At 43.2% G+C, this 24,435-nt stretch overlaps 1 protein-coding gene across 3 annotated transcripts in view; it reads left to right on the forward strand.

Annotated features, from left to right (window-relative positions):
- SNU13 (small nuclear ribonucleoprotein 13) overlaps positions 1–23,980 on the forward strand; it is an 85,135-nt gene extending 61,155 nt beyond the window's left edge. The window contains exons 1-3 of one of the 3 annotated variants that reach the window (XM_033929364.1): positions 3,565–3,722; positions 18,260–18,380; positions 23,282–23,980. In XM_033929364.1, the coding sequence (XP_033785255.1) occupies positions 3,720–3,722; positions 18,260–18,380; positions 23,282–23,544 (387 nt within the window). In that variant the 5' untranslated portion in view covers positions 3,565–3,719 and the 3' untranslated portion in view covers positions 23,545–23,980. The other 2 variants (XM_033929362.1, XM_033929363.1) reach the window with 2 other exon arrangements.
- The last annotated feature ends 455 nt before the right edge of the window (positions 23,981–24,435 follow it).

The following is a 24,435-nucleotide window of genomic DNA, read 5'->3' on the forward strand; positions in this document are numbered from 1 at the left end:
TGTTTACTCCCTCAAAGAAGTGCAGCAAGTTCGTCAAACACGATCTGCCTTTGCTAAAACCGTGCTGACTGGTCCTCATCAGCCCGTGTCCGTCAAGGTGATCAATGATGTTGTCCTTTATCAGTGACTCTACCATTTTTCCTGGTACCGAGGTCAGACTCACAGGTCTGTAGTTTCCCGGATCTCCCCTCGAACCTTTCTTGAAGATCGGCGTAACATTCGCCATCTTCCAGTCTTCTGGAATCTTTCACGATTTGATCAACAGATTGGCTATTAGTTGAAGCAGTTCTGCTATGGTCCCTTTCAGTTCCTTGATGATCCTCGGATGGATGCCATCCAGTCCCGGGGACTTATCGCTCTTAAGCCTATCAATATGCCTACACACCTCCTCTAGACTGACCATCAATCCTGTCAGCTTTCCATCTTCATTTCCAGCATATTGCCTGATGGGTTCCGGTATGCTGTGTACATCTTCTTCGGTAAATACAGATGCAAAAAATGTGTTCAGTTTGTCGGTAATTGCTTTGTCTTCTTTTAGCACTCCCTTTATTCCATGGTCATCCAACGGTCCTACCGCTTCCTTCGTGGGTCGTTTCCCCTTAATATATCGAAAGAACGGTTTGAAGTTCTTCGCCTCCTTAGCTATTTTTTCCTCGTAGTCTCTTTTGGCCCCTTTTACCGCCTTATAGCACCTGCGTTGATGTTCTTTGTGCTTGTTCCAGTTTTCATCCGATTTTGACCTTTTCCATTCCTTAAATGAAGTTTTCTTGTCTCTGATCGCTTCCTTCACCTCTACAGTGAGCCACGACTCTGGCTGTTCACTCCTGGCCCTTTAGGGTTTCCAGTCAAGCAAATGGACAGAAGTCAGATGAAGCATTTGGAAATGTGTTGCGCAGTGGTTAGAGCCACAGCCTTAGCACCCTGAGGTTGTGGGTTCAAATCCCTCACTGCTCCTTGTGATCCTGGGCAAGTCACTTATTCCCCTCATTGCCCCAGGTACACTAGATAGAGTTTGAGCCCGCTGGGACAGATAGGGAAATATGATAAAATACCAAAATGTAAACCACTTAGGATATAAGTAATGTAACCATTTATTTTTTCATCAAAATGGGACATCTATTAATTGTCAATCCCGCCCCCCAATCCTGCTCTAGCCCCGCCTCAATCCCACCCTAGCCACACCCCAATCCCACCCTAGCCCCGCCCCAATTTCTTCCATTCATTTTTCATGTACACATAATATCTTATTAATTCATAATGGTAACCATAAAATTTTAAAAAAGCCAGAAAGCACACTATACGCAGAGAAAATGTTCATTATCATTTACATTTGGGAGTTTTTCAAAAATGTCAAGGCAGATGACTTTAAAATATGCAATGTCACCTCAGTAACTATAGAAAAATAGACAAATATAGTGCAAAATATAGACACATTTTGATCTCTAAATTGAAAATAAAATCATTTTTCCTATCTTTGCTGTCTGGTGATTTTGTGAGTCTCTGGCTGCGTTTCCTTCAGACTGTGCATCCTTTCTTTCATTTATTTCTTTCTTTCTGCATTCAGGCCCAACAATTGTCCCTTTCTATTCCCTCCCTCCTTCCTTCCCTCCCATGTCCTTAGTGCCCCCAGTGCTTCCTTTCTATGTCCGTAGTGCCCCTTCCCATGTCCTTAATGTCCCCAATGCCTCCATCCTATATCCTTAGTGTCCCTTCCCATGTCCTTGGTGCCCCCAGTGCCTCCTACCCATGTCCTTAGTGCCCCCAGTGCCTCCTTCCTATGTCCTTAGTGCCTCTTCCCATGTCCTTAGTGCCCCCAGTGCCTCCTATGTCCTTAGAACTCCTTCCCATGTCCTTAGTGCCCCCAGTGCCTCCTTCACATGTCCTTAATGCTTCCTTCCTATGTCCTTAATGCCCCTTCTGATGTCCTTAGTGCCCCTAGAGTCTCCTTCCTATATCCTTAGTGCTACTTCCCATGTCCTTAGTGCCCCTAGTGTCTCCTTCCTGTCTTTAGTGTCCCTTCCCATGTCTTTAATGCCCTCAGTGCCCCTTCCCATGTCCTTAGTGCCTCCTTCCTATGTTCTTAGTGCCCCTTTCTATGTCCTTAGTGCCCCCAGTGCCTCCTTCCCATGTCCTTAGTGCCCTCAGTGCCTCCTTCCTATGTCCCCCCTCACTGCCTTCCAGCTTTTGTCCCACCCCTCCCCCTAAGCCTACCTACCTGCCTCCCTCCCTCCCTCCAGCACCAATTCAAACACCCCCCACCCCAGTCCGCCACAGCTGCTGCTTCTTGCCACCCAGAAACCTTCTTCCCGACGTCAGAGAGGAAATGCCGGGCCAACCAACCACTGCCTGGCTGGCCCGGAACTTCAACTCCAACGTCAGAATTGATGTCAGGAAGGCTTCTGGGCGGCAAGAAGCAGCGGCTGCAGCAGACCGGGGGATGTTTGAATCGGTGCTGGAGGGAGGCAGGCTTTAGCATGGCAGGGAGGGGAAGCGATCGCCGGTCCGTTGTCCCTGCGCCCAGCTTCAGGACGCTATCCCTGAAAATGGGACATTTCAGTGTCCCAAAGCTGTGGGTCGGGACAACAGGACAGTCGGTCCAATAACGGACGTATGGTCACCTTAGATATAAGTGGTATATAAATAAATAAACAAACTATAATGCACCCCTGTTCTTTAAATTCTGGTGAAAATTGTTTGCGGTCTCCCATATAGATATACTGTATTAAATCTATATATATATATAAAATCAGATGTATGTGTGTATATGTATGTATGTATGTATATTCCAGCATATCTCTGAAATGCTTGAAGATTTCAACCAACCTTGGTATACATATCACTTACTATCTCAGAAAAAACACTGTGAAAAATGACAGATATTACTGTCTACCGCATAGTTTTCGGTCTTGCTAAGATGATTTTCAAGCATTACTCTGAAACGCATGGAGAGATTTCAACCAAACTTGGTTTACATATGATTTGCTATCTGGGAAAAAATACTGTGGTGTTGAGGAGGTGACATGTAAAAATGATCGAAAACGACAGATATTATATACATTTTATTCCTTTTCCTGTCTAATAGAAAATTGGGATAAATACATACCCGGGCAACGCCGGGTAATCAACTAGTATACTATAAAATACCAAGAAGCCCTTGCTCTCCACAGCACAGACCTGCACAATATAGCAATCGCTGATTGCATAAACATAAAAAGGCGGTAATAAATTGCGCAAGCGTGAGATGCGCAGGAATAGGAGGGGAGGAGCTGAGCCGAGGCAGATTTAAGCTTTTTTGAAGCGCAGGTTCTAACGGTGATGGCTAGCAAGACAGATTTGCAAGGATGATGTTAAATTCATATGCCACTATTTCTTAGAAGAAAAAACCCCCTGAGAGATCAAGACAGTCTACTATAAGTGACTTATGAAGTTAGTGTCTAGAAAAGTCCACTAAATTCTTTAAAGTCATCTTTTAGGTTGTGTAGTAGTGTGAGCGGACAGGACATCCAGGCATAAAGCTGATAGTTCTACTTCGCCACTAGCTGAGGTCCGGGGGCGCGCGCAAGCCGTCTTCGCGCTGCTTCTTTTAATATCCCAGTGTCCAATGCGGTTTCCGGTGGAAGTGACGCTATTTTAAGGAAGTAGCGTTGGGGTTTTTTTTTTTGTTTTTGTGGGAAGCGTGTTGTGCCTTGAGGTATAAGTCGAAGCAGTTCACTACGGTCATGGTGAGTAGTACTGAGATGGGTCCATGGTACATGGCTTACGGCTACAAAGAGGGAAGAGACGCGCTTAGCCTATGTTTCTCTTCCTGCTTCACGTGCATAGTTTTGGGGCTACGTGGCCTCCTTCTTCAAGTAGGTTATAAGAAGCTTACCGCCTACTGCGTGGTGGGGTTTTTTTTGCCCTTATGTTATTAGCTCCTGGACTCTTCTTACATTACGGACAAGGCTCCTGCATAGTTTAGGTCAAAGCAGTTTAGTTACCTGTCGTCATTATCAAAGGCAAAGTATTCGTTTAATTTAACCCTCGCCCCCTTCCATGCGGTACAGGCTCTCATTTTTAATCGGAAAGTTAAGTGGAACTCGCCTTGGATTATGGTTCTAGCCTTCATTTGATTTTAACCAAAATATGTTCATAAGCGAAGAAGCTGCATAGTCTAATTCTTAAAATAAGGTGAACATCCTTGCATTTTGTTTTGAAGGGGGGACATGGTTCTTGAGTATCTCCAACTCGTTGCTCATGTTTTGTTTTTTTTGGCATGTGATAGGAGCAGCATGAGCTTAACTTTTGTGGGGATTGCATGTTAAGAAAAACTTGTAATGAGTTTATTTTACCGTGGAGATAGTATAAGCTAGTATAGTACTATAGAATGATCTGTGCATAATTGTTAAGTGCACTCCATCATGTACCCTGTCCTTATAAAACAGTAATATATTTGGCTGTTCATCTGTGTGACACTTTAATTGCAGTTATCTTCCCCTCTTAGTGGTAAGTGCACATGTGTTAAATACACAAATGATTATGAAATAAGTACCATGTGCTAATTGCTTTCTATACTCCATGCCCATAACTTGCACAGTTCTTGCCCCATATGTTGGTAAACAGTATTGTTTTCACTGTATGATAGTAGTTACTGCAGTCTCATGCTAAATCTGTATTAGCTGCTTAATATACAGGGTGGGCTAAAAGTAAGTATACAGTATTCATTATTTCTTTTTTATTTTGCAGTTATGAATAACATTTGTGTGAAGTTTGTGTCAGTCACATTTCACTTTTGTTTATCGCTCAGTACTGTATTATACTTATTCAATACATGTAAATTTTTTAAAAAAAGAATAAATACTATATACCTATTTTTGGACCATCCTGTGTCAGCATTACGTCACTGTGTGCTGGCTGTCAGCACTAGTGTGCTGCCATATCCAGAGTGACCCTTGGGAATGCCACTGCAAGCAGAATAGATGACTTCTAAAGACCAGTACTAGAGAATGACATAGTGACCGTTACCTGCGGCTAGCCACAGGTAACCCGCAAGGGGGAGGGGGAGACTGGTTGCTGTGGGTACGGGGACAAGGCCATTTACCGCCCCGTGGTGAATGGCCTTATCCCCACAGTGAAGTATCTGCTGCAAGTTGCCTCTGTGTCCTCCTCAGCGCAATCATGCATCCAGCAGCCCTATTTCGCCATTGTGAATACAGCAGAAGCCCCCACCCTTGCACCCTCCCTCCTGATGGTGGACGGCAAAATTTACATCAGGTGTGGATGTTATTCAAAAATACCATTCTAGAAGCCCAAATATATTAAAAAAGAATGAAGGAACACCAAATGGCAACTGCATGGTTAACGAGTGAGGTGAAGGGAAGCTATTAGAGCCAAAAGAGAATCCTTCAGAAAGTGGAAGACAGATCCAGCTGAAAATTTAATTGTAAACAGCACAAGGAGTGTCAAGTCTAATGCAAGGCACTAATGAGGAAGGCAATGAGTGACTTTGAAAAGAAAATTGCGCTGGAAGTAAAACCAAACAGTAAAAACTTTTTTTTAAGGTATATTAAAAGCAAGAAGCGGGAAGAGAATCTGTTGGATTGCTAGAAGACTGAGGGATAAAAGAGATCTCAGGGAAGACAAGTCCATAGCGGAGAGATTAAATTAATTCTTTGCTTGGACCTTCAAAGAGGAAGATGGGGGAGAGTTACTGGTGCCAGAAATGGTATTCAATTCTGATGAATCGGAGAACACAAATCTCTGTAACACTGGAAGATGTATTTGGTCAGTTTGACAAATTAAACAATAGTAAATCGCTTGGACCAGATGGTATACATCCCAGAGTGCTGACAGAACTGATGCAGGAAATTTATAGACCAAGGAGAGTGACATTGGTGTCGGGCAAAATGAGAGACAATTATTATAAAGAACAAAATGACAGAGCATGTACATAAGCATGGATTAATGAGAGAAAGCCAACATGGATTAGTCCAGGAAAATTTTGCCTCACCAACTTCATTTCTTTGAAGGGGTGAAATGAACATGTGGGTAAAGGTGAGCCGGTTGATATTATGTATTTGGATTTTCAAAAGGCATTTGAAAAAGTATCTCAAAGACTTCTGAGGAAATCAGAAAGTCATGGGATAGGAGGTGATGTCTTATGGATTAAGAACTGGTTGGAAAAAAAACTAACCATTTAAACCTACTCTTATCTCAATGGAGAAGAGTAAATAGTGCGGTTCCCCAGGGGTCTATGCTGGGACTGCTGCTTTTTAACATATTTCTCAATGATCTAAATATGGGGATAACATTGTTTTTAAAGGGCTTTAGTAAGGCTCTGTACAAGCCTCTGCAACAGGCATCACTGCTGGACCTTACTGTGAAGACCGTGTTCCATGTCTACAAAGCGCTGCAAAACCAGAGCACAACGGACAGTGTGGAGCAGCGGTCTCAAACATGCGGCCCACAGGCCGCATGTGGCTCTCCAAGTTTTATTTGCGGCCCGCGGTATGGACTGGATCATTCTCTTCCTTTTGGAGCAGCAGCGTGTCTGCCGGCTCGTTCCGTTCAAAGCCGCGGGTTGGCGGCTCCTTGTGCTATCCACTCCTGCATCGGAAGCCTCTCTGACATCACAACATCAGAGAGGCTTCAGATGCAGGCGTGGATCTCGCAAGGAGCCGCCACCCGCGGCTTTGAACGGAACGAGCCGGCCAGACACGCTGCTGCTCCAGTGGCGTACCAAGGGGGGGGGGGGGCAGTCCGCACAGCTGGCCACCCTCCACTGTTCTCCCTAGAGTGCGGCTTGTCTAGAGCAGTGGTGCCCAACCTGCTTCCCTTCCCTTCTCACCGCTGCCATCGGGGAACAGGCCGGCACCATGCTCTTTGATCTCCTGCTTCTCTCACTGCCCAACGTCAATTCTGATGTCGAGAGGACGTTCTGGCTAGCCGGCTTCCCTCCTCTTCCCTCCGAAACCGGAAGTTATGTCCGGGGGGGGGGGGAGGGAAGAGAAGGGAAGCCGGCACGCACATGTTAGATCCCCGAAGCATAAATTCACTACAGGCTAAGGTGGGAGACAGGTCAGTGAAGTTTTCCATTTGCTCTTCTTGCTGCCGGGTCCTGCCTACTTTCAATTTCAGCGAAGGCAGGACCCGGCAGCATTTCCCCAATCGATTGTGATCTTGGGCCGATCAGCCTTCTTCTCCGAAGGCAGAATTGACATCGGGGAGAGGAATGCTGGTCGGCCCGAAGTAGGGAGAGGTTGGTGGGGGCGGCGGCCAGCGGCTTTGGGGCATGTTCCCCGATGGCAGTGACATTGGCAGTGGCTTGGGGGAGGGCAAGGAGAAAGAAAGAAAGGGCAGGAAGAGAGGAAGAAAAAGTTGGGGGGAGGGGAATGAAGTCAGGAGGAGAGGAAGCATACAGGCTGAAAGAAGGGAAGAAAGATTGGATGCACAGTCAGAAGAAGAAAGTGCAACCAAAGACTCATGAAATCACCAGACAATAAGGTAGGAAAAATGAGTTCATTTTAAATTTACTGATCAAAATGTGTCTGAATTTATATCTGCTGTCTATATTTTACACTATGGTCCCCTTTTACTAAACCGCAATAGCGTTTTTTAGCGCAGGGAGCCTATGAACGTCAAGAGCAGCGCTGGGCATTCAGCGCAGCAAACTGCTATCGTGGTTTAGTATGGTCTATTTTTGTATGGTTGTTAGTGAGGTGACAGTGCATAGAGTCATCTGCTTTGACCTCTTTGAGAGTACCCCGGAATAGGAATGATTATTAACATTTTCTCTGCGTACAGTGTGCTTTGTGGTTTTTTAAAAAAAATTTTATTGTTAGTATATTATTTTGACTTGGTCATTTTAAAAGTAGCTTGCAAGCCCAAAAAATAGCCAATGGTAGACTTCAGAGGGTGGTGGTTAACGGTACCCTCTCTAAAACGTCAGAAGTGACAAGTGGAGTACTGCTCCTTTTCAACTTATTCATAGGGGATCTGACTCAGGGGCTTCAAGGTAAAATAACACTATTCGCCGACGACACCAAACTATGTAACATAGTGAGCGGATCTGATTTACACGATAGTATGACGTAGGACCTGTTTTTGTTGGAATGTTGGTCATCTACCTGACAGCTGGGCTTCAACGCCAAGAAATGCAAGGTATCCATATTCAAGTTTCATCACGGTGCTCTGGTTTTGGCTCCAGTATTTGTCACTTCTGTTCACCAGGTCTGGCTATCCGTTACCGTCTCATATTTTAAAGACTCACTCATTATAATTAGTGGTGATTCACACGTCTCTTCGTAATGGACATGTCCGATTTTAGCATTTGGATCTTAGTACTATGGGTTTGGTCTTTTCTGGTTTCCTTTCTATAGTTTGCTTTTCGTCTGGAGTCTTTTGAGTTTAGAATTACATTTTATGACGTATTTTTGTGGTTATAATTGTAGGACATGTCTAAATTGGTCAAGTTATCCATTCTTTCTGTTATTTTTTGTCCCCTCATACAGTGGCAGACCGCCCCGGGTGCCAGCCCTAGGGGGGTACACAGCAGGCTGGATCCAGTACCTTCCAAGCTGCTCTAAATGGCACCTGCACCTCAGGACGGCTGCTGTACTTATTCTGAAGCGGAGTCAGCAGCCGCACTGAAGTGCAGAAAGGTCCCACGATGACTGCATTTGCCGCCTCTGCCTCCGGAATTGCGGAACCTTGATGCAATTCCCTGTGTCTGCCGGCCCACCCCCGCCAACGTCACTTACATCTTCCAGAGGCAGAGGCAACAGAAGCAGTCATCATGGGACCTTGCTGGTTTGGAGGGAGAGAGGAGTATAGAAGGGTGGTGGAGGGAGAAAAAGGAGGTCAGGGTGGTAAGGAAGGGTGGTGGAGGGAGAGAAAGGGGGCAGATGCTGATGGAATTGGTATGCAGGGAAAGGAGAGAGAGACATAAGGGGGAAGGATACTGGATGGAATTGGGTTGGAAGGAAAGAAAGGGGGCAGATGCTGATGGAAGTGGGGGGAAGGGAGAGGAGAGAGTGAAATGCCAGACCATGGGGGTGTGGGAGAGGGAAGGGAAGAAGAGGAGAGAGATGCCAGACCATTGAAGGAGGGAAGGGAAGAAGATGGATGCCAGAATAATAGGGGTGTAGGGAGAGATGGAAGGGGAATACAAGGAGAGAAGATGCCATATAGAAGGGGCAGAGAGAGGGTAGACAGTGGATGAAAGGAAGAGAGTGTCAAGACTATGAAGAAAGCAGAAACCAGAGAAGACAATGTAGAAAAAAATTATATTTATTTATTTTTTTGCTTTAGGGGAGATGCATCGCTGTTTCTGTGGTGTTGCATTGTATACAGAGTCCAGCTTCTTGGTAGTTCAATTTAACCTTTGTCTACGTTTTTCTATTTTATCCCCCCTTTTACAAAACTGTAGAGCGTTTTTTTTAGCACTGGCCATGGTGGTAATTGCTCAGAATTCTATGAGAGTCTGAACTGTTACGACCATAGCTAAAAACCACATTACAGTTTTGTAAAAGGGAGAGGGGTTAGTTTGTGATTACATATTCCATACTAGGCGAAGGTGTGTTCGAAAGACATGGTATTCAGTTAGGATTGACTGTGTAGGATTGATCTGTACTAATCTGGCTTGTTTAGTTTTACAATGGGTGTATTGATGTACTGCTCACTGCAATATGTAAGATGCTGTCTTTTCCTAGGTACACTCTTGTGTGATGTGTGGATTGTTACTAAAAATCATGTTTTTCATACAGATGGGGGATGTCATAAAATGATGGGCCTTGGGTGTCACATATGCTAGTTATAGCTATAGAAACACAGATATATTGAAAACCAATGTATGTAAACCAACACTTTCAATTGGTGACTACTATAGTTGTAGGACAAAGTAGTAATAAAGTTTTGCAGAAAAATATATGTGAGACAAGTGTTAACTCTAGATTTACTCAAAAAGAAGGAAAAAGCCTCAGAAAAAGGCCCTCCCACCGCCACAAAGGTGGATATCAAGGTGGTTAGACGGTAACCTCACAGGCAAAACCTTCATTGATATGAGTTATTTGAGAAAAAACTTGTGCTTCACATGTATAAATTTATAGATAGAGGAAAGACCACTTATCTTCAACTGATCGGCACACCGACGGAGGCCAGCGTTTCACCGACAAGCTGCATCAGGGTGTGACCCGACCGATCAGTCTTGAGACTTGGAAGCCATCTTTTTGGACTCTCTTGAAGCGGTAGTTTCCGCTCTCTCAAGACTGATCGGTCGGGTCACACCCTGATGCAGCTTGTCGGTGAAAAGCTGGCCTCCGTCGGTGTGCCGATCAGTTGAAGATAAGTGGTCTTTCCTCTATCTATAAATTTATACATGTGAAGCACAAGTTTTTTGCTCAAATAACTCATATCAATGAAGGTTTTGCCTGTGAGGTTACCGTCTAACCACCTTGATATCCACCTTTGTGGCGGTGGGAGGGCCTTTTTCTGAGGCTTTTTCCTTCTTTTTGAGTAAATCTAGAGTTAACACTTGTCTCACATATATTTTTCTGCAAAACTTTATTACTACTTTGTCCTACAACTATAGTAGTCACCAATTGAAAGTGTTGGTTTACATATGCTAGTTATGCCATCATAGTTTATATCTAATCCACAAGCCTGCTTTTAGGACCTACAGGGTATGTATCCCTCTGATTCATGACAATTTCACTTCTCATGTTATCTTATCCATTCTTTTTATTATACAACTGCCCAGATAAGCATCATTCTTTGATGTGATTGGACCTTGAAAATAAGGGCATCAGTGTTCTCCCCAGAAATTTTTTCCAGCCATGAAAAAACATTTGCTGCATTTAGTGTGCCACAAAAAACATTTGCTCCGTTTAGTGTGCTGGAGTTAAAAAAGTTTTGAGAGACGCTGCTCTATACCATTTGAAAGAGGGCAAATATCTAATTATTCTAGAATTGGATACTTCTTAAATTTAATATATATATTATGGAACAAGTGTCAAACCTTAAGAAAGGCAGTCATATTGAGTACTAGCTGATGCCCCGGCGTTGCACGGGTATTTAATTATAGCAATAACACTGTAAATGGATTCAAATAAAGATACTTTATAGTGGTGAATGAAATTATTTTTTTACAGCTTAATAAAAAGTACAATATTCAAATTATAATGTGAAATATTTGACAAAATGAATACAATACAACTAACAAAACGTGATTATAAACAACAATTTTAGTTTCACCTCCTGGAGCAAGAATATATAAATTCTTGGGTGAACCCACCCTTGAGCAAGCAACATAGAGTTGTGGGCCGCGAGACCCCCAGAACATATCACCCCAGGTAGTGAGGGATCTGCATACCAAGTTTCTTTCAAATCGGTCAAGCCGTTTTTGAATTACTGTGAGAATGGCAGCTTTTTACATTTTTTTCCATTGACATGAATGGGTGAAATCTGATTTTATGTTTGTAGCTCCGCCCACGTGTGCAGGTGAGCCGTGAGACCCCCAGAACATATCATCCCAGGTAGTGAGGGATCTGCATACCAAGTTTCGTTCAAATCGGTCAAGCCGTTTTTGCGTGATCGCGGCACATACACACATACATACCTCCGATTTTATATATATAGATTGGAAAATAACTAATAATAATTTACTAATACAAATAGTACACATTTAGGGCTCCTTTTACTAAGCTGCGATAGCGGTTTTACCGCGCGCTTAGCTCGCGTAGAATTGCCGCACATGCTAGACGGTTAGTTCTAGCCGTGTAGCATGGCAATTCTGCACGCGCTAAAAACGCTATTGCAGCTTAGTAAAAGGAGCCCTTAATTTTCCCCACCACCAAATTTCCCTGTCCCGCCTCACCTGGCTACTTTTTCATGCCACCCGGTTGGAAAAAAAATTTCTGGGGAGAACACTGCAATAGTATGGAAACTTATGGAAACGTTGATCAAAAACAGATTGGACACGTTTTTGGATGACAAAAGACCAAGGGATCCCTACCAGCATGGCTTTACTAAGGGAAGGTCTTGTCAGTCCAATCTGATAAACTTCTTTGACTGGGTAACAAAAAAACTGGATAAGGGAGAGTCCCTGGACATTGTGTATTTAGACTTCAGTAAGGCTTTTGATAGTGTCCCACACCGGAGGTTATTGAACAAGATGAACATGATGGGCCCTGGAGAAACACTAACAGCATGGTTAGAAGACTGGCTTAGCGGCAGACTTCAAAGGGTGATAGTAAATGGTACTCCCTCAAAAACGTCGGAAGTGACCAGTGGAGTATCGCAGGGCTTGGTCTTGGGCCCGATACTATTCAATATCTTTGTAAGAGATCTGCCTCGGGGACTTCGAGGCAAAATTACATTATTCGCTGATGACGCTAAACTATGCAAAGTTGTGGGCAGCGCAGCAGAACCTAACAGCGCAACCAAGCCCGACACCATGGAACAGGACCTACTTTTACTAGAACAATGGTCCAGTCCTTGGCAACTGAATTTTAATGCCAAAAAATGTAAGGTAATGCACCTTGATAACGGAAACCCATACAGAACGTACACCCTGAATGTTGAAAACCTAACAAGAACTGCAGCAGAACGGGACTTGGGAGTAATCATCCGGGATGATATGAAAGTTGCCAATCAGGTGGAGAAAGCGTTGGCAAAGGCCAGACAAATGCTGGGATGCATTAGAAGAAGCTTTATCAGCCGAAAGCCTGAAGTTATACTGCCGTTATACAGATCCATGGTGAGACCTCACCTGGAGTACTGTGTTCAGTTTTGGAGGTCACATTATCAAAAGGATGTGAAGAGAATTGAGTCAATTCAGTGAATGGCCACTAGGATGGTCTCGGGACTCAAAGATCTCCCATATGAAGAACGTCTGAACAGGCTACACTTATATTCTCTCAAAGAGCGCAGAGAAAGGGAGGACATGATAGAAACATTCAAATACAATACATCACGGGCCGCATTGAGGTGGAGGAAGAAATATTTTATCTTACGGGTCCCACGGCGACAAGAGGGCACCCGATATAAAACTCAGAGGGGGAAGATTTCATGGGGACACCAGGAAATACTTCTTCACCGAAAGGGTAATTGATCGATGGAATGGTCTTCCACGTCAGGTAGTTGAGGCCAGTACCACGTTTGACTTCAAGGGATGATGGGACCATCTGATGGGGTCGCTCCAGAGGAATGCTTAAAAGATGGATTCTCGAGGAGGGAGGGTTCTTGAGTGGGCAGACTTGTTGGGTCGTCAGCCCTTTTCTGCCGTCATACTCTGTTTCTATGTTTCCTAGTAGCGATCGTCTTAGTGAGAAGAGTTAGTTATAAGCGCTCTTTTGCAGAGAACCCTTTCTCAGAATCACGAAAGTGGGAGTCTCTCTGTGCATGGTCCCTTCCTTCCTTCTGAAGGTTGTTTTAGCTTTCTGTGTCAACTAGGAATCTCGTATACCCATGTTTTCAGCCCACAGGTTCAAAGAAGCATGATTAGCGCCTGTAAGCACTAGACATTAGAATTTTGCTCTACTACTTAGAAAAGACCAATGACTTTCTTTTCTTAGATCATCTTTTTGTTCTGACTAGTCAGGCTAGACAAGGTAGACAAATTTATATGGAAATTTTGTCAGCATACATTGGCTGTGGGAAACATCCTTTTTATTTTTCAATGTACCACACACAAATCCTCCTATTATACACGGGCTGCTGCTGAATTGAATATATATAGACCGTGGAGCTCAAGTGTCTGCTGGTATTACCTTCAGAACTAGTCTCGGTAAATTACCATATCGCAGACTATCATTGATTCAATTTGTCTATTAATTCAATTTGAAAGCAATTTATTGTTGTGATTTTATCTTTGTAATTTTATCTTATTTTTCTTATAAATAAATACATATAGAGCTGATATTGTTATATATCCGTGATGTGAATTTTATCAATTACTTAACTTAAGCGTAACTGCCTCATCGTCTATCCATGGTTACTGTTACGACGGAGGATTTAATGATGATGGTCACTTATTTTTTAGTGGTTTTACCGTCATTGACGCCGTTGAAGTCACAACATCAGCTCTATACGTATTTATAGCAGACACTTGAGCTCCACGGTCATATATATTCAATACTTTATTCCATTCAACAGCAGCCTGTGTGTAATAGGAGGATTTGTGTGGGAAACATCCACCAATATCACAGAGGACCCACTCTACCAGAGGAGTGGTTTCTTCCTGGGCATAATCTCGGGCAGTGCTGCCTGAGAAGATTGGTAGGGCAGCTACATGGTCTACTCTCCATACGTTTATCAAGTTCTACAGAGAGGACACAGCGGCTCATGAGGATGCTGCATTTGAATCCTCTGTTTTGCAGGCAGGCTCATCTGTCCTACCCTAGCAACATGGGACTGCTTTGGTACGTCACCTATTGTCTGACATCCTATGAACCACAAGGGAAAAATTAGGTTCTTGCCTCAATTTTCTTTGTAGTAAAATGGCAAAGGATTCCAGACATCCCGTCCCTCCAGTTACTTCTCCTGCTTTCTGCCTCAGACAAATCTTGAGGCAGGAGATGCAGAATTTTTCTAGCCAGTTGGATAAGCATGTACAAAAAACAATTTGATGGCATTGAGAGCTACCGTATTTCCCCAAAAATAAGCCCTAGCATGATTTTCAGGGTAGGTCCTAATATAAGCCCTACCCCAAAAAATAAGCCCTAGTTGGATCGACATCCCCCCCCCCCGAAGCCCCTCCTGAATGTCCCTGACACTCCCCAATTTGCCCCCCTAAGTGCAGCATATTTCCTCCCCTCTCACCTATCTCACCTATCCCCTTGCGCAGCATCTTTCTACCCCTCCCATCCCCTTGCGCAGCATCTTTCTATCCCGTGCAGCAGAACCCCACTGATCCTCCCACCACGAGGCCAACCTATCTCCATTCAAACAGCTGCGGCAGCAACACTGAACAGGCTGCTTTGCGGCCTTCCCCGCTGGGGCCTTCCCATCCCTCTGCTGCATCACCAATGTCATCAGTGACTCAACACAATGAAATTGCTTTTGGGGTTCTGCTACACAGGGGGGATAGGAGGGATAGAAAGATTCTGCACAAGGGGATAGGTGAGAGATGATAGTTGTACACACAAAAAGGCATCCCCCGAAAATAAGCCTTAGTGTGTTTTTTGACCCAAAATTAATATGACAGTGTATAATTTTCAGGGAAACACAGAATTAATACAAGTTGCAAGCTAAGAGATGGATTGTTTTAGTTTCACCTAATGTTATAGAGTTTGAGTTAATGAACATAAGAACATAAGCAGTGCCTCTGCCGGGTCAGACCAGAGGTCCATCCAGCCCAGCAGTCCGCCCCCGCGGCGGCCCAACAGGTCATGACCTGCCTTAATCACCAGAAGGGGCCCCCTTGCCCCCTAGGTTTCTCATCGAAGTCCTATCTTCCCATCAATGTCCTAACCCTCCGGCCTTGCACCTGCACGACCTGGTGAGCTGTCTATACTTATGCAACACCCCAGCACCTCCCTCAGTACCCCACGATCCCCTTTTCCCTCACGAATCTGTCCAATCCCTGTTTGAATCCCTGTACTGTACTCTGCCGGATCACTTCCTCCGGGAGCGCATTCCATTTGTCCACAACCCTTTGGGTGAAGAAAAACTTCCTTGCATTTGATTTGAACCTATCTCCCTTCAGTTTCTCTGAGTGCCCCCTCGTACCTGTCGTCCCTTTTAGTCTGAAGAACCTGTCCCTGTCCACCCTCTCTATGCCCCTAAGTATTTTGAAGGTCTCTATCATATCCCCCCTGAGCCTCCTCTTTTCCAGAGAGAAGAGCCCCAGTTTATCCAGCCTCTCAGCATATGGGCAGTTTTCCAGCCCTCTTACCAGTTTTGTTGCCCTCCTTTGGACTCTCTCAAGAACTGCCATGTCCTTCTTGAGGTGCGGCGACCAATATTGAACGCAGTATTCCAGATGTGGGCGCACCATCGCTCGATACAGCGGCATGATGACTTCCCGCGTCCTGGTTGATATGCCCCTCTTGATGATGCCCAGCATCCTGTTGGCTTTCTTCGAGGCTGCTGCACACTGTGCGGATGGTTTCATGGATGGATCCACTAGCACACCCAAGTCTCTCTCAAGTCCGGTGTCTTCCAGCAATCTCCCCCCCATTTTATACTCGAACAACGGGTTCTTTTTCCCTATGTGCATGACCTTGCATTTATCTACGTTAAAGCGCATTTGCCATTTGTTTGCCCAGTCCTCCAGCTTATCGAGGTCCCTTTGCAGTTCCTCACACTCCTCCCTGGTCCTAACTCTGGCGCAGAGCTTGGTATCGTCTGCAAATTTTATAACCTCACACTTTGCCTCCGTTTCCAGGTCATTGATAAATATGTTGAAGAGTAGCAGCCCCAGCACCGATCCCTGCGGCACACCGCTCGTGACTCCCCGCCAGTCAGAATATTGGCCCTTTACTCCGACCCTCTGTAGTTTACCTGACAGCCAGTGCTTGATCCATCTGTGTACATCCCCGCCCACCCCGTGGTTCCACAGCTTCCTAAGCAGCCTTTCATGTGGCACCTTGTCAAAGGCCTTTTGAAAATCGAGGTAAATGATGTCTATGGGTTCCCCTTTGTCCACCTGACTGCTTATTCCCTCAAAGAAGTACAGAAGGTTTGTCAGGCACGACCTTCCCTTACAGAATCCATGCTGGCTTGTCCGCAGTAGGCCATTTTTCTCGATGTGCTCGCAAATGCTGTCCTTGATCATTGCTTCCACCATCTTCCCTATAACTGAAGTCAGGCTCACCGGCCTGTAGTTCCCGGGGTCACCTCTCGATCCCTTCTTAAAGATAGGTGTGACATTCGCCAGTTTCCAGTCCTCTGGTACCTCCATTTATTTGTTACAGAGCACAGCAGAACTGTATTGTCTGGGAGATTTCCCTGTCCCCCCCACCTATTTTCTTTACTTATAGTGGTGATTGACTACTTTGGCACAAACTGAAGGTGGCAGTATAACCTACTGGCGAATGAGGCAGAGTTGAAAGCTGTATGACGTCTTTCTGCAATCAATTTGCAACCAGGGATATAAAACCTATTGTCTAGAATACTTTGCCTTTCTACTACAAAGAAAAATTGAGGCAACAACCTAATTTTCCCTTGGACAAGATTCTAAAAGTTGTCATACCTTTTTATGAACTAGGTAAAATTGGAAATACACTAGGTAATTTACTTCTTGTGACCCTGGACTGGCCAGTGTTGGGAGATAAGATACAGTGCTTGATGGACCTTTTGGTCTGACCCAGAGTGGCAATTTTTACATGTTCTTTACACAAGTACTGAAATATTGGAATGGCAGAAATTAAGTACTGACTATTAAAAACTGTTAGAATGATGAAGTTCATTCAAGGTGGTATACATAATAATAATAACTTTATTCTTATACACCCGCCAGGCCATAAATGGTTCTAGGCAGTTCACAGCAAATAAGCTGAACATTCAGCAGATATACAATTTATTAAAAAAATACAATGATTTCTTAGAAAATATAAACAATACATAATTATGTTTTAAAAGGCATTAGGGAGCTTTGGTTACAAATTTTTCAAAAAGTTGTGTCTGTAGTAATTTTCTAAAAGAATAATAAGATGAGACTCCTAGCATGATATTACACCAATTTGTGTGTTGGAGGGGGGGGTCAAATTAAAATCATATGCCCCTGCTTTACAGCCATACTGCATTCAAAAATATTCTCAAGCTCTTTAATGCAAAGCTAAAAGCACACTTGCAAATCATATTACTGTTAGCTATAGAGTTTTAACAACTGCTTAAGTCTGAAGTTATGAGTGATAAGAAATCCATGGATTGTACAGTTAAAAGAAAACAGAACAAAAAAAAAAAAGAAAATCATGTTTTGGGTTGTTTTTTTATTTTTTTTTATTTTGAGGGTGGGTGTTATGTTTTTATGTCTTTAAAAAAAAAAAAAAAGTGGACTAGCACAGCTACCACATCACTTTATCCAAAATGGATTGTACAGCAGTTTCATAGGAACAAATCTATCTAGAAAACTTAACTGTTATTAATCCTAATGATTCTGAAGAATAAACAGAATAACACCATACCCTATATTCATAGAAGGGAGTTTTGGGGGTTTTTTTTGGTTTTTGGTTTTATTTGGTTTTTTGTTTGTTTGTTTTTAAATCTGTGGCATCAGAATTTGCTGTCCTTGGAGCACTGTTCTTTGAATTTTACATGTAGCTTAATTCTCCTCTCTTAGACGGAGCCAGAAGTGAACCCCAAAGCATACCCCCTAGGTGATGCTCAGCTCACAAAGACACTGCTAGACTTGGTACAGCAAGCTTCCAACTATAAACAGCTTCGAAAAGGAGCCAATGAAGGTAAGGCCACCTGTGGGAAATTGCCATTTCAATCTAGTTAACGTAGATTTATGGCTTCATGAGCAATTCTAGTATGTGCATATTCATTCTGCATATCTTGAAAATTTGACAGGTGTGGAAAATCAGATTTTAAACATAGAAACATGATGGCAGATAAAGGCCAAATGGCCCATCTAGTCTGTCCATCCACAGTAGCCATTTTTTCTTCCTCTCTCTAAGACAAATAGCAGTAACTTATTAAGTAAGGGAAACTGAAGCTATTAAGCAGGTCTGCCTCATATATATGTGTGTGTGGCTTTTCTTTTACTTGAACTACTGTAAATCCTTGTATGAAGAATGAGTGATATTTACTAAATTGCTGTTTTCATAGCCTCTTTTTTCATAGCTCAAATGAATAAATTACCTACTAATTTTCTTACTCAGAGGACAAGCAGGATATTGTTTTTCACATTTGGGTAACATCTGACAGTGCCTGGTGCAGATGCTACCCAACATTCTGTAGCTTTAAAAAGCCTTTGGCAGCACTCATCACTCAGGCGTGAGGGCTTTCTTGCCCGATGTGAGCGTGCAAGACCATTGCACTCTATTTTTCTGCAGAGAAGAGGTCATGTCTAACAAGCTCTATTCAGTGCATCTGTCTTCCTGGTTTTCCACTGTTCTTCCTTGCCCCTTTTAATTATTTTAGGTTGTTTTGGTAAGTTGGTTTGTTTTTTGTTGTTGTTGTTTTTTGGGTTTGTTTCTTGTTTTTTTTTTTTTTTTTTTGCAGCACCAGTTGCTGTTTTGATTTTTGTATCGGCTATTTTCCCCTTGATGTTTCAAAATTCTTAGTGATTTCAAGCGATGCTTTTGGTGTAAGTGTAATCTCTGGGATTGACCTATATAGTTGGCGTCTCATGCCTAGGCCCTGACCATAAGGCCTCAAATTTGTGTTCTTTGTTTAAAAATCCAGAAAATAACTCAAAATAGAGGCCTGTGCAAGAGACTTTTTGGCGCTTCTAAGACTGATCCATCAGCATCAGCCTCCATGACTGGATGAGCAACATTGGACATCGGTGGTGCACCGGCATCAAGGATGTCTTCCTCTTTCTCAACATTGGTCACACCATGTGATTCAACACTGTCCTAATTGGTTCGTAGACAAAAGTGTGCGCCAACAAAGGCGTGCCGAGACAACTGAGCGCAAGGCGGAAGCCCGCACCGAAGAAAAGTGTTTTAAGGGCTCCCCCCCCCACTTTACTGAATACAGATCGCGCCGGCATTGTTGGGGGGTTGTAACCCCCCTCATTATACGGGAAACTTTAGTTTTTCCCTGTTTTTTAGGGAAAAAGTGAAGTTTTCAATATAATGTGGGGGGTTACAAACCCCCAACACCGGCGCAATCTCTATTCAGTAAAGTGGGGGGGTTTCCCCTCACCCCCCCCATCGGAGCCCCTTAAAACACTGTTTTTCTTCGGCATGGGCTTCCGCCTTGCGCTCAGTTGCACTTTTGACCTGTCACCGTCCTCATTGACACTGAGGAATCTCATTGTGCATTGAGCGAAAGCAAAGAAACACCGACATAGTTCTCTAAGAACAAGCAGGCTTTCTATTCTCACAGCTGGGTGATGTCATCCGATGGAGCCCATACACACAAACAAGAGATTCTACCTCCGCAGGGTAGAACAAAGAGAAGCTTCTCTTATTATCTGATAGAACCCAGCACAGAGCTTACTGACAATACAATATGCAGAAGCTTCTAGTGCATGTGTGCCTTCTTGCCTGATGTACAAGTCCTACAGTCTTTGTTTTTCTGCAGAGCAAACTCATTCTGGTGTTCTCTCATCTCAGTATTTTCACGTGTATAATTGTGCCTTCTTTAGTTTTTCTTCCTATCCTGAGTTTTTAGCTTTTTTACAGCACCTTCAAGTTTTCTTACTCTCTTGTGGTGGTAGGCTTAGAATTGAGCCAGAACCTCTACTTAAATTTGTGTGTCTCTGTGACGGGGTACACATCCCATCCCAGGAATAAAAGGATCACAGGTCTCCACAGCCCCTGGAAATAGGGAAATGAGTGGTGGGATTGTGGTTTTGTTTAGAAGTACTAATCAACATAGTGAGACTAGGAGGATAATGGCACATCCCAGATATCTCTTATCCTTCCCAAAAGAGCTTGAAGAAAACTAAAGAGTGAATGAACTGACTTGCATCTGAAGGAACTGATTTGCATATTTATTTGCATATGTATTTACTACAGAGATAACAGGACTCTGAAGCCATTAATAGACCGTAAGGACTGGGGAAGGACCCAGGAAAAGGGGGGTGGAAGAGTCCTATCCTCCTTGTTATAGGACTCAAAAGAGGTTTTTGACTGAGTTGGCATTTTTTCACAGTAAGTAAAAGAGGAAACCCTTATTCAAGACTTTCCAGGACTTGAGGGTGACCCTCGGGAGGAGGAATGTGGCATAAGTCTAACTTCCGGTAAGCCAGCGAGAGTGACTGGTAGTGGGAAGGTTCGCAGGGACTTGTGCACTAGTGCTGCCCGATTCAGGGAAAAATGGGCCAACAGCAGGCCATGGAGAGGTGGTTTGCCCAAGTAATGGAACAACAATGGCAGAGGCAACAACCTATGATAAACTGAGGGAGGTCCAATTCTCAAGAATTACACCGCTTAGCAGAAGATACTCTCCAAAAGTTAGCCAATGCGGATGTAGCCCCAGGATTGGGGACTCAAAGGCTGGACAAGGGAGATTGGGTGAAGGGACTTACCCTCTCTAAATTGGGATTGGAGGATAACCACTTTTGACCTGGTAGCAATGGCAGCTCATTGATCTGCCAAACAGAGGGCTGTGAGACTTTCACCCTTTTTAACAGGTGTGTACTATGCCTAAGTGAGAGAGGTAATATAAGACCACCTATGCCTGTCCCCTGAATGATATAGGCAGAAATTTTGAAAGACTATAAGAAAAGAGAGCAACTCTGGGCCATCACCCAGACCTTGACAGATTAAGCCATTAGATGGTTAGAACCTGGGAAACATACGACAGTAGAAATATTGGATATAATAGTGTTGGAACAGTTCCTGCAGATTCTGCCTCATCCGCTGCAGCAGTGGGTCACCCAACAAGCCCCTTCCTCCCTAAGAAAGGCAGTAGAATTAGCTGACCATTTTCTAAATGCAGAACGGATGAGAGTGGAAAAGAGTCGAGGGAAAACAAGTACCCAACCAAAGTATAATAGGTGGGAATCAAGAAATGGGAAAGGCAAAGGACAGTTTCTCCCTGCCAGGAAGGAAAGGGCCTACTGAGAGAAATCATACCAGGGCTGTGAACCTGTAAAAGGAGAACCCTCATTTGGACCCTGGAGCAACATAAAATGTTTTCGTTGTGGGGAAGAGGGGCATTTTCAAAGGGATTGTCCACATATGGATTGTTCCTTTTTTTAGGACCTGGAGAGCAAAAGACAAAGCATGATAAAGAAAAGGAAGTGGTGCTCACCTGCCATCAGGAGTAGCTGAAAACTCCTTTAAGAATGCAGAAGCTAGTTGAATGATAAAACAGTGTTGTCTTGCCTGGAGACTATGTGGAAAGTGATATGTTCAGTTGCTCACAGTTACTTCTATTAAAGCTGTTTAAATATATTTTGCCTTTACTTTTTGATTTACTCTCATATTGAGTCGTATTATGGAGTTTGTGCCAAAAGACCTATGAGAAGAGGATTGAAGACTTAATATGTACACCCAGAGGAAAGGAAGGACAGGGATGATGAAACAGACCTTTTTAAATACCTAAAAGGAATTAATATTCAAGATGGTTTTTCAGACATGCTACATTACATAATTTTTAAAACGTCATGCTTTGTGTGCCAGCCCCATGATATTCCTACTGGATGCTATGGCATGCTGGTTTGAGAACCATTGGTCTAATGGTTAGAGCAGCAGGCTGAGAACAGGGAGGATAGTGTTCAAATGACAGTCACTCCTTGTGATCTTGAGCAGGTCACCTAACCTACCTGAAAGGCATAGAGAAGGTAGACAGGGACAGATTCTTCAGACTGTGGGGAATCACAAGTACAAGGGGGCACTTGGAGAAATTGAAAGGAGACAGGTTTAGAACAAATGCTAGGAAGTTCTTCTTTACTCAGAGGGTGGTGGATACATGGAATGTGCTCCCGGAGGTTGTGATAGGGCAGAGCACGCTAAGGGGGGTTCAAGGAAGGTTTAGATAAATTCCTGAAGGATAAGGGGATTGAGGGGTACAGATAGAAGTAGAGATAGGTTATAGGAAAAGTCAGGGACCACCTAACAGGTCATGGGCCTGATGGGCCGCTGCGGGTGTGGACTGCTGGGCACGATGTACCACTGGTCTGACCCAGCGGAGGCAATTTCTTATGTTCTTATGTACAGTTCTGTTGGAACCTTTATGTGAAAATCACTGTGCTACTGGGATGCATGTGTGCTAGTCTACTAAAGATCCCCACTCCCAATATATCTTAATGGCTTGCTTGTTTCTGTGTCTTTTTCTCTTGGACTTTATTTTCCAAATATGGTTCTAAAAAAAGATGCACTGAGCTCAAAAACATCCTGCAAATGCCCACTTTCAAAACAAAAAGTTGGCTTTCCTGGTTTGAAAGTGATTTTTTCTACACGATTTTTGGATATTTTTCCTTAAATGTCCAAAATCAAATTTTAAATGTCATATTGAAAATGGCTCTGCCAGTGAGTTCCCTTATCTTGGGCTACAACTTTAAGTCAAAGAAATAGAACAATCTGTTTAATGAAAATTCTTAAATTAAATCGGATCTAGAATTATACCTTTTTGTAATGTCGCTGTTCCCTTTCACTCTTATTTAAAGAAAAGTCACTGTTGTATAGAACAATGTTCAATTTCACTTTCTTTACTGTTTCTTCCTTGCTTTTTTTCATAGCAACAAAAACACTGAATCGTGGTATTGCAGAATTCATTGTGATGGCAGCAGATGCTGAGCCTTTGGAGATAATTCTTCACCTCCCACTGCTTTGTGAAGACAAGAATGTGCCCTATGTCTTTGTGCGCTCCAAGCAAGCCCTGGGGCGGGCCTGTGGGGTGTCTCGACCTGTAGTTGCCTGCTCTGTCACCATCAAGGAGGGATCACAACTGAAGCCCCAGATTCAGTCCGTGCAACAGGCTATTGAGCGACTACTGGTGTAAAAACCCATTTAATATCTTGTCTGATATTTTTAATGGCTCTGTCCCACCAGACTCTCAAGCTCTGCTATTTGATGCAAATTTGCAGTGAGAGGGAATAAGGAGTTTTTTCAGCTCTGGCTGAAGTTTAAAGCATCCCGGGTACCTGACTTGAGAATGTTCATGTAAATGCTTCATAACTTTTGGATTGTGAAAATAATAAATGAGGAAATAACCCACATATTATGATGGCTACTAATTTTACTAAATTACCCTGTATTTTTGTTTAACCTACAATAAAATGGAAACTTTTTGTTCTGTTAAGTGGTAGGTAACAATGCTTTTGCCTACCTGAATTTTTTTAAATTGTTTAAGCAGGGGACTCTGTAACATAAAACTTTCATTTGTATGTTAATTACAAAAAACTTTGTCCTTTAAATAAAGAGATATTACAATGCTGGTTCCTTCTGTTCGAAGAGTAGAAGTGAGGCTTTCTAAGAGCTGAATGGTTATGGAAGAGACCCGAACATGTGTTTTTTTAGTGTTTTGTTACTGCTGCTCGGCATAATTGGAGGTGAGTTCAAAACCTATTAATGCAGTTTTCTAAATAAATGCAAGTATTCTGAAATTTAAGAATTATAGCAAACTTTTTTTTTTTTACTGAATATCATATACCTTATAAATAAAATACCTTTTTTTTAAATTTCAAACAGCTTATGGCTCTCTCTGAAAGTCTGTTTCTGGTACAGTGGTGTGCAAAAGTCTGGAACCACTTGTGAATTTTGCATTCTTTCAACTGTCTGACCTTTTTATTTTAATTTTTGTTGACCAATAGATTTGTCTGTGTAATACATTATAAGGGAAAATATAAACTAAGGAAGGACTGGAGGTACAGACAACTGTAAGACACAATAA

The sequence above is a fragment of the Geotrypetes seraphini genome, chromosome 2, assembly GCF_902459505.1.
Source record: "Geotrypetes seraphini chromosome 2, aGeoSer1.1, whole genome shotgun sequence".
Taxonomy (NCBI): domain Eukaryota; kingdom Metazoa; phylum Chordata; class Amphibia; order Gymnophiona; family Dermophiidae; genus Geotrypetes; species Geotrypetes seraphini.